At 32.9% G+C, this 10,936-nt stretch overlaps 1 protein-coding gene across 3 annotated transcripts; it reads right to left on the minus strand.

Moving 5' to 3' along the window:
* Positions 1 to 1,190: 1,190 nt before the first annotated feature.
* LOC124920649 (acyl-CoA-binding domain-containing protein 4) lies at positions 1,191 to 6,074 on the minus strand. Of its 3 annotated transcripts, XM_047461187.1 has the most exons (18): positions 5,754 to 6,074; positions 5,602 to 5,671; positions 5,385 to 5,463; positions 5,150 to 5,305; positions 4,988 to 5,065; positions 4,790 to 4,894; positions 4,124 to 4,190; positions 3,973 to 4,034; positions 3,697 to 3,836; positions 3,474 to 3,600; positions 3,271 to 3,385; positions 2,888 to 2,976; positions 2,723 to 2,806; positions 2,322 to 2,654; positions 2,172 to 2,232; positions 1,708 to 2,072; positions 1,567 to 1,626; positions 1,191 to 1,494 (listed from the first exon to the last, which is right to left on the minus strand). In XM_047461187.1, the coding sequence occupies exons 2-18, from the start codon at positions 5,637 to 5,639 to the stop codon at positions 1,414 to 1,416; spliced, it is 2,040 nt and encodes a 679-aa protein (XP_047317143.1). In that variant the 5' UTR covers positions 5,640 to 5,671; positions 5,754 to 6,074; the 3' UTR covers positions 1,191 to 1,413. The 3 variants fall into 3 exon arrangements, with proteins under 3 accessions (XP_047317143.1, XP_047317142.1, XP_047317144.1); XM_047461186.1 differs by having other exon boundaries at positions 1,708 to 2,232; positions 5,754 to 6,073; XM_047461188.1 differs by lacking the exons at positions 5,385 to 5,463; positions 5,602 to 5,671; positions 5,754 to 6,074 and having other exon boundaries at positions 1,708 to 2,232; positions 4,988 to 5,058; positions 5,150 to 5,236.
* Positions 6,075 to 10,936: the final 4,862 nt, after the last annotated feature.

The following is a 10,936-nucleotide window of genomic DNA, read 5'->3' on the forward strand; positions in this document are numbered from 1 at the left end:
AACAATAAAATGGATAAACTATATTACAATGGAGGACACTCCAACAACAACAAAAAAATGATAATTTCAAAGGATTTGAGAAAGGGTTATATATCATCTTCATTTGTGATGGGGAATTACTTTTCAGTATATAAATGAGTTATTTACTAATTAAAATATAATGAGGAAATGGTATTAAGATATGTGATGAAAAAAAAAGAAGCTAAAATATATATAAGTTATGTTCAACAGCTATGTTACTTCCAAATATATGCTTGAAATGCTTGACAATTGTTATTATATTTATAAAGTTGCTGAATTTGTAAATATATATTTTTTCCTGTGATGCTACAAAGTTAATAAAATGATGTAACGTATTATTATTATAATCTTTCTTCTTTTTTAAGTCAACTTTTTTATATTAAAAAAAACACAAGATTACAAAGGGAGAAAGATGGGAAGAAGAAAACCACAACTATTGTCTAGTTTGGGTAAAAAATTACAGCTTGATTTTTGAATTGCATTTTTATTCAAATTTCTTATTTATTCTCACATTATTACAATAATTTTGATTGTATATATCATAAATAAATATATATATATATATATATTAAAACACAATAAATACAAAATTATATAATTACAAAAATCTATCTCTATCAAATTTTCTCAAAATTTTCCTCAAATTGTATATATATATAAATTAAAATACTGAAATCTCAATAAACAATATTCAATCTTTTCAATCTTTTAAAAAAAAATATATATTCAAAACGTCTCTAAATATTATTTCATTTTAAAACGTGACAAATCATGAAAACAAATAAAAATGATGTATTAAAATAAGATGATTGCACGTTTTGTTTTATCGAGGCTAAAATTTTGATATTTTAAACCTATATGACACCATTCAAAGTCCGGACCTCATAGAGTGAAATCAACCCAAATTCGAGCTTCAAATAATAATTGGGCCTAAAAAAACATATTTTATCTCATAGACTCGTACCATTGATGTATCGAATCAGTAATTCCGAAGAACTATAAAATAAAAAATTGCACTACAAGAAGATTGTCATATGAATACTTTGCCTAAATCAGTGCTCACTCATGTTCTGTTATCAGGGCAAGTGTACCTTATTTATGTGTCACAGAACATCTAAATGATCTAATAATAAGCCATTGCATACCATTAAAGGTCATTGCAGAAATAATAATAATAATATAAACTTTTAACATTTAAAAGGAAAAATCTTTGGTTAGATTTTCCTTAAAGATTAAGACTATTTTTTAAAGGTAATCTTTTACATAAATGGATGGCTTTTTCCAGTAAATAGCTTAGCTTACAAGAGAGAGTGGGAGCACAAATATTTATCAAAATGATTTTAGTCACTCTTTAATTAATTTACACACGACCAAACATTGGGTTTTATACCTTCACACAGGAAAAGGCTTTCGCGGGGTTGGCACCCGATTTTCCATAGACTGCAGTCTCTGCTTTAGATGAAATACTTCAACCTGCACATTAAATATAACCACGCTTAAATAAGAAAATGTTAAAAAAAGAAAGTTTGCACAAATTATACATACATTTAACTGGAATGCTCGCCCTCTTTCTCCTGCGAGAATTCCTCTAGTTGAATGTAGCTCCTAGAGTAAGTTGGAGATAAAAGATTAATTATTTTATATAGGAAATTAAAAAATATATGGTTTTGTGTGATTTTAATTTACCTTCTGTGTGTCATCCAAAACAGCTTTGAGAAAGGCGACGTCATGTTCCAGCCTTACATTATCGGAATGAACAATATTGGCCAAGTTATTGGCCTCTTCATGAGCCAACTCAACTCCTGTTAGTTTCTCTCTTAATAATTCCACTTCTTTCAATGCATCCATCAATTTTTTTTCTGTTTCTTGCTTGTTCTTCAGAACAGAAGATACATTCTTTTCTGCACCTTCTCTACTAGCTATTTCAGCTGCAAGCTGCCCTTCCAATATCCCATTCTTTCTTATCAGTGCAGCCATTTTAGTTTCGTATAGTTCGTAGAAATTTGTTGGGACTGTGGCTGATCCTGATCCTGATGATCTGCCCTCTGGTTCTAGTAAAACCACAACGTCATCTTCGTTAGACATAATGAATCCATTTCCTTGATTTTTGGGCTCGACTGGAGGAGATGTCTCCTCTGAACTGCTTTTACCTGCATTAGTATTGCTAGTCTGTGTCCCAATGTCAAGTTGTCTTGTTCTTTGCTCTCGCACCTGACAAAAAAAAGTTACTTCCATTTATTTTTTCTTAGATCTAGATCTGGATCCAGATTCAGAAACAAAGTTTACTTACTGTTTGTTACCTGTGAAAAATGTTCAGCTTCTGAACTTTTTGCTGTCTTGATAATGGTCTCTTCTTCGCAGTGAAATTGCTTGCGGAGAGATACATTAGCTGAATCAGCAAATAAGGACTCTGACAATGATCTTCTGCCAGAACCATGTTGCTCAATGACAGATGCCAGATTCTGCCTTGTAACGTTTTCAGCTGGGCCGGGGACAGAAATATCGGTTAGATGTGTATATAACATGCCTGCTGCGGATGAGGAATGATTTGAAGAAACCAAAGGTACTTGAACTTTTGAGAGAGTTGACCGCCTTGAGGAAGATGAATGTTTTTCCATGATCAACACTTCAACCTGTGAAAGAGATGTAATTCATAAAAAAATGTCATCCAACAAGATGAAGAGAGATTTTTTTTATAAACCTGATTTGATGCTTCCTTCTTGAATCCTCCAAACGCAACAAGAAAATCTCTTTCCTTGTTTGGTACCAATACAAGGCTGAATCCCTGCACAAAACATGGTCAGTAAATCCAACATGGTCAGTAAATCCGATTGTCTAAATTGAAGCAAAGGATCAACAATGTTACCTTGTTGGTAGTTATAGAAGATGGAGCCGGGACTGCAGCAACTGACCATTCATTCTTCAGAATATCAAATATCAAAGTTTCTGAATGGCCTGAAAGGATGAGAAAGATGAAATCTAAGATAGGCCAGTCTATACATGAATGAATAAATACATAACAGACTTAATTTGATTCAAAGTTAATTACAAGAGTTACTATAAGTTTTGTTGGTTTTAAATTGGGGACAAACAAACTCAAAACCACTAGACTACAGAAAAAGAAAAATAATAATAATCTTTTAGTTATTTAAAAAAACAAAATATAAGTTTTATTAATCTCGTATAAATTCAACTAAAACAGATTCTTCTTAGAAGTTCAAATCAGATTATGAATGTTTTGGGACATACGTTTTTTCTTGCTTCCACCTCCAGTAATGTACCATTTAGTTCCACAAAGGACACCACAGCAACCAGCTCTAGGTGGTGGGTGGAAACCATGTGTTTTGATTCTTGACCATATCATCTGGAGAAAATGTTTGTAACAACAAACCGTAAGGCTGAGAGAATATATAATCTAATTACTGTCTCAAAAGACTCGGGAAGAAACATACTGCCTCAAAGTCAAGGGAGTACAAGTCGTTCAAAGTTCGTGACTTTGATGCCCCACCAAATATTAGAAGCATTTTATCATCATAAAGTGTTGCAACATGATTGCACCTTGGAGATGGTCCTGCTCCTCTGCACATGCACAACGTAGCAGAGACTTGGTAATTCTGTAAGCTTAGCATATAAATGTAATTGTTTTTCCTAACATCTTGAATGCATCTTACTCACGTGCAGTGAAGAGGAAGCCAGGTCAATGACTTCAGGTCAAACATATGTAGATCATTCAGTTTCCTTTTCTTAGCATCCTCACCTCCGAAGAGTATCAAAATGGAGCTTGCTCGAGCAACTGTATGACCACTACGAGATATCTGCAAATAAATCAGATGAAATGTGAGTTCCACATAATGACGAGAAATGCAACATCAGCGACTAATCCATTATCAACCAATAGGTACAAACTAAAGAGTGCAAAATACATCAAGATGCTGTAAACTAAAATAGTACCGGAATATCTCCTTTAGCTTCCATAAGTGACCAGCATTCAGTATCAGTGTCAAATGCCCACACTAGAAGAGTCGGAGAATGGAACTTCAGATGATTTAGAAGGTCTAATGGTGTCAACTTAACATTTAATGATAGGAAATCAATCAAAAACCTGATATTCTATCACTTGGTGTGTCGGTCCTTCCTCCAATCAGCAATACCTTCTTCCCCCATGACACCTGTTATGAGCCAATGATAAAATAAAATTTCCTGAAGAACCCTGGTGTAAGAAGCAGCCTAGATTATTCAAGTTTTTTCCCGTGTACCCCCAAACGATTTGCACCAAACCACAGTTATTGATGTAGAATTTCAATGAACCTCATTGATGGAAAGAGTAGAATTTCAATGAACCTCATTGATGGAAAGAGAAAGCTTATCATGTACAAAGATCTCTAAAAATCGATGCATAATTGCATATGCTCTTTAAACTGCCCCTTAATCGTTCCCATTCTTCCGAACTCAGAAACACTAATTAAGGTTGCTTTGAAGCTTGCACTATGACTGAATTTTTCATATTTGGCACTGAATTTTCTAAAAATAACATGACACTAATGTCACAAAAAAGTTATAAGTTGAACTCATTTTTGTGGATAACAATCTTAGCGCTTTCTAAAGTTATTAATGATTTTTCCTTTTAAAAAACATATAAAATTATGTTATAGTTATATTTTCAATAAATTAAATGTTTTTCATTTCAAACTTAAATTTCTATACATTAGTAACTTACTAGAACTTGTTGCTAAAAAAGCCTACATGACACATCAATGTGAAGTTATACCAGACAATGACCCTTGCATCCAGGAATTTTTAGAGGTAGATTTGTTGGTGATAGATAAAGCTTTGATGAAGCTGCATTCCAAGTAAAGTTATCAAAATTCAGCACCTGAAAACAGGAGAAAGGGATTCAAATCCATGGAAAATCACACACTTGACTGAAACCCTTCAATAGTTACAATAGTGTAGTCACTTAAAGTACCTGCACATCGTCCAACAATCCGCTAGCAGTTTCACCGCCAACAACCACCATCTTGTTTCCAGATATAGCTGCTGCATGCTATTAAGCTAAAAGTAAGATTTATGTTGCTAAAAATAAACCATTATCATGATTATGCTCAAGATTAACTCAAGGAATGATTACATTGAAGCGAGGTGTGGGTTTATCCCCTGAAGTAGATAACACCATCCAATTATCTGAACTAGAAAGAGCTCCATTACTAAGCTCAGTTGGTGCAGTTGATGATTGAGAAATGGGTTCATCAGGTTTACTGATTGGAGGTGGAGCAGTAGCTTCAGTCTAGAACATATTAAGAACTTAGCAGAATGACTTTTGATGAAACAAGCAGATAAGATAGAAAATAACATCAAATCCTCACATTCTGATTCTTATTGCGTTTAGGCTGCCTGACTGGACTCTTCATTCCATGAACAGAATCAGACATCTGAACTTTCAGTCTGAAACAACACAATATTGATTATCAAGTTCTTCAATAGTAGAACTTCAAATTGCATTACAACTAAATCCAAATAAATATGTTCTTGGCTAAAAAGACGAAGTTAAAAAACAGAAAGGAGCTAAGATAATCAAATCACCTCCCAAGCTTCATTCGCCTACGAGAGAAGCCGAACATGATTCTGCTTCAACAACACAGACAAATAGAATCTAGAGAGAAAGGAAAACATAAATTTGATTATAGATTTTTCTCAAAACAAACCTATCTAAACATTATTAGCAATATGAATACCAGAAGAGATGAGCAAAAGAGCTAGGGTTTTCAGATCCAAAGTACATTCAAGTTGCACAATGATGAGGCAAATGCAAACACCGACGAAACAGCCACATTTTCGGATTGGAAATGACACACAGTAGCTGTCGTATTGTTTTGTGGATTATTAGCTCGAATCAGCAGTAATCGACAAAAGTTCGTAAAAAGTGTGTCGTATTTTTGTTCGTAATAGCAAATACACGCAAACTAGTTGTGTGTGTGTTTGTGTGTGTGAGAGAGAGTGATAGAGAGAGAAAGTCTGTGTTCTACTTTTTACTGCAGGTCTGGAGTTAGAGAGAGAGTGAGCTGGGGAAGAAGAAGAGGTGCGCAGGATATGAACAGTTATAACTGGGATCAATAAGCCTTTTCCCGTGTAATGATTCTAAAGTGCGCTGAGAAGTAATGTACGCCTTTTTGAGAAAGTAGAAAAAGATAATAACAGTTGGGATTTGTTTTGATAGAGAGAGAATGCATTTATTGTGCGGTAAAGTGGACCCGACCCGTCTTGGAAAATGTTATTGACTCTTCTTCTTTTAAAAAGAAGGCTTTCTTTTTGTTGTATATATTTGTCATTCTCACGTGTGTCATTTTTTTACATTTTTTCAATACAACATATAATCATGGCTAATTATAATAATTTATCAATTATTTTTTAAAAATTGACTTTGATTTTTTTTTAAATGTATTTTTTTATTTTTAATATTTTTAAAGAATATTAGTATATAGTGATAACTTAAAAACATGCTTAGAGTGCCATTAATGAAGTATTGTCTGAGTTGAAATGTTTAGATAACTTTTATTTTTGATTTTATCATTAATTTTGTATTATCTGGAATACTAACATCTCCACAATCAAGATTTTCTTGTTAATGAAATATTTATTTTAGAAGGTAAATATATATATATATATATATATATATAATAATAATATGAAATTGTACTTGCAAATAGCTTATATCATTAGTCTTATCAATTACATTTTTTCTTATTTCTCCATTTCATGTTTTTTTTTTTTTTAAATAAGGGTGTTTTTGTATTTTTTTCACCTTTTAGATTTTTTTTTAATCGAAAGATAACTATAATAACACCCCAGTGTCATGCTTCTCACTTAACTTCAAATCGTTTTCAAATAAAATTGAACCCGTAATATTTTGGTCTCTGTTAGATAAATTCAGACCGGTTCGAATAAACTTAACTTAAACAAACTTCCCATGCAGGAACAAGGAACCGGACCGGATGAACAAAAGAACAAACTGAAGAAACCGAACCGGTCAAGCTACCAAACCGATCAAGAGTATTCGGAACGTGACCGCACAAAGGAAGGATCGGCCAAAGCTCAAAACCAGAACCATCAAACAGCCGATTATCCACAAGACAAGAATAACCGGAAGAAGTCCGGTTACTTCACTATCAAAAGACATTCGGCCAAGTCAAGCGGCCGACCAGTACAAGAAGACAATTTGGGTATCTGTTGAGAATGATACCAAAGGAACAGACTGAATACTTCCATATCCATGCAAGTCTGAGGAAAGACTGTAGGCTGCAGAAAACAGTACTACCGGATCCTTCTACTTCGGGATAAGCCAGAAAGGAAATCTTCAAAGTACAGACAACTGTCCAAACAGACAGTGCCTACATTGAGTAAAAGACAAACCCAGCAGGTCTGTCTTACAAACCGGAAGAACAGACCGGCAGGTCTGAGACGACCGCAGGTCTGAAACACTGAATCACTGCACTTCTGATCAGCCAATCAGATTCAAGGCATTGAAATATGACCGTTGGCATATTTCACCTATAAAAGGAGGCAGTTGCAAAAGAGTAAATGCGGGACATTAAGCCAGACAAGTGAAGCATTGAGAGCATTTACTACAAGTGATAAAACTGTGATATTCTAAGAAAGCCTAAGTGCTAAATTTTAAGTGTGTGTTACAATATCTGTGTGAATTGTAAGAGTGTTATCGAGCAGGAAATAAGTCTCGATCGGATTGTACTTGTATTCCTTAGTGAATATCCTTCTCGCGGTTTTGAGAGGAAGGGGTGACGTAGGAGTTTTATCTCCGAACATCCATAAAATCTGTTGTGTTATTTACTTTCTGCTGGCTTCATTATATAACCGACTAACTTAACCATACCGCTCCAAACCGATTCTATACTAACCATACCGAATATCCAGATTACCGAAACCGACCCACCATTCTTCAAATCTCCATCATCCGAAACCGATTCCGCCTATCATACAAGTGTGCCGCTTCAACCTGAAAGCAAACCTCTTCCGCGCTTGAACCTAGTTCAAGGGTTTGTGACAGGTTGTGTAGTATTGAAACCCCGGTGTTAATCTCTAACCGGATTAACCACCACCCTACGAGTGAGAACCGCTAACCGGTCCAACCCCCGGACCACCAGCGGCGACCTAGATCCTAACAGTCTCTTAAGTCGACTCTTATCACTGAACTAATTTGTTGGGGTCATTCAGATTTGAGTTGATGTATATTTTGTTTGATATGGGATCTTATTTAGTTAAATAGAATTTTTTATCCCGGATTTTTGTGATCTAAATAATTCTCTCAATCTTCAGTGGATCATTTCCTACTCATATCTTCCAATTGTGTTGATGATACTTTTTCGAGTCTGTGTCCGTCCTCTTTTTAAAAACAAAAATATAAAATTACCAAATCTATAGTTATTTTTCATGTTTCTAATCAAGAGTCACCGAATAAGAACTTTCAGTTGAACACTCTCTTACAATTATCCTCCCATTATTTATAATGATTTCTCATTTTTTTCTGACTATATACAAATGATCAGTTATCAATTATCACATGGCATGACCTTTTTCGGGGTTACTTACTATCACTCGGTCAATAACAAAATTCAATATCACTCAAAATATTTTGCAGAGATTCTTTCGACACTTGTTGATTGGTTTGTTCGTTTATTTCACTTCATCACTCATCATTACGAATATTTGGAGTCACCCTAAAAAATTACAAGATTGTTCAATCTTCATCATTATAATTTTAATTATTACAAATATATATGTCATAGTATTTAATACCTATATTTTATTTAGTTGTTTTGATTTTGTTGACATTATTTTATAATTTATTTTTTTATATGTAATTCTTTGTTTGAATAAATGAAAAATAATTTATTTTCCAAATATATATATATATATATAATGATGCTTAATTTCAAAAGTGTCTGGATTGTCGGGTCGAGAGTTGTGGTTAATTTGGATATATATGTGAGAGTAAATGGATACTTCGATCGGATTGTGAGTTGACTCGCCCATAAGATTAAAACGGTTAAAAATAAAATTAAAAATGATATAGGTATATTTTGAACTTACAACATAACAAAAACAAATATAACCTTTTAACCAACTAGGCTAATACGACTTTATATTTTAAATTCAACACCAAATTTGATGAACGTGTGACATTTTAATAATATAAGTTCAACTTTTTAACTAACTAATCTATATATATATATATAAAATGATGCTTAATTTCAAAAGTGTCCGGATTGCCGGGTCGAGAGATGTGATTAATTTGGATATATATGTGAAAGTAATTGGTAATTGAGTCTAATTGTGGGTTAACCCACTCATAAACTTAAAACGGTTAAAAATAAAATCTAAAATCTTATATATATGTTTCAAACTTGCAACCTAACAAAATAGGTACAACATTTTAACCAACTAGGCTAATAAGAATTTAAATTTTAAATTCAACACCAAATTTGGCGGGACATTTTAACAATATAAGTTTAACTTTTTAACTAATTAATATATATATATATATATATATAATGATGCTTAATTTCAAAAGTGTCCAGATTGTCGGGTCGAGAGCTGTGATTAATTTGGATATATATGCGAGAATAAATGGATACTTGAGTCGGATTGTGGGTTGACCCGCCCATAAACTTAAAACGGTTATAAATAAAATTAAAAATGTTACACGTATGATATATCTATATCTGTAACCGTACCCATTTATACTCACATAAAGATCCAAATCAACCACAACACTCTACCTGACATTTAGAACAACTTAATAATTAAGTATTATTAGATATATGTGTAGATTAAAAATATAAGATTTAATATATAAAGAGAGAAAAATTTATATATTTATATATGGATAAATGAAAATTTTAGTATTGTACTTGGACAGTTTTATCAAATTTAAGATTCTTCTAATTTGTTTAAAGAACTCTACTTGTATTATTTTGTCATATTTAAAACTCTCACTAACCCTCTCACTAACTCTGTTAACTTAATTAATGTTATTTATTTCTTTATTATAATTTTTTAAGATCAATCAAACAAAACATAAATTTATTTATTTATTACTATTAAACAAAAACTAAAACTTAACCTAGACTATTGCTTTTTTTCACTATAGCCGTTTGTTTAGAGAGGAGCTAAAGTTGGTGTCCAAGATAAATAGGGTGCACGGTATTCATTTTCGATCGATCATCATCTACTAAGGGAAACCCTAACAGACTATGAGACAGAAAAAGGATTGGAAGTCGGCGACAATGATGGACGGTATGTACACCAAAGAAGGGAGGTCACGACGAAAAATTCACTTGGTCCGGCAACGGTTATTCGCCAGTGGAACAATGGAGGGTCTCCACTACTTCCTTATGATCAGCCGCTGCTTTTTATCGTAACATATTCAACAATGGAGGGTCTCCACCCTTCCTTATGATGAATTGGTTTGTTTCTCAATGGTGTCTTGCCCGCCTTTACACACTCTTGCTAACCCATAATGGAAGTCCGCCACCGCTACATGGTAATTCAATTAATTAATTTCTTATGGTGATGATGTGGAGAGACTGCATTAAAATTTCATTAAAGAAATTCAATTCTAGTGAGTGGAGAGTACAAAGGTGAAGCACCAAGTTGTTGTTTAATTGAAAATAATAAATACATGAATTTAGATTATATTTATTTGATTGTTGTTAATAAAAATAAATAAATATAGTAATAACTTAAATATTTAACAGAGTTAATTGAAATTCTAAATGTGACTAAATAATGTAAGGTGGGTTCTTTAATTGAAAAAAAAAATTAGGAGAATTCTAAATTTGACAAAAACACTCCGGTCCTAAACTTATCATTTATCCCATTTATATATATTAATGTAAAGGAA

Source organism: Impatiens glandulifera, chromosome 1, assembly GCF_907164915.1.
Source record: "Impatiens glandulifera chromosome 1, dImpGla2.1, whole genome shotgun sequence".
Taxonomy (NCBI): domain Eukaryota; kingdom Viridiplantae; phylum Streptophyta; class Magnoliopsida; order Ericales; family Balsaminaceae; genus Impatiens; species Impatiens glandulifera.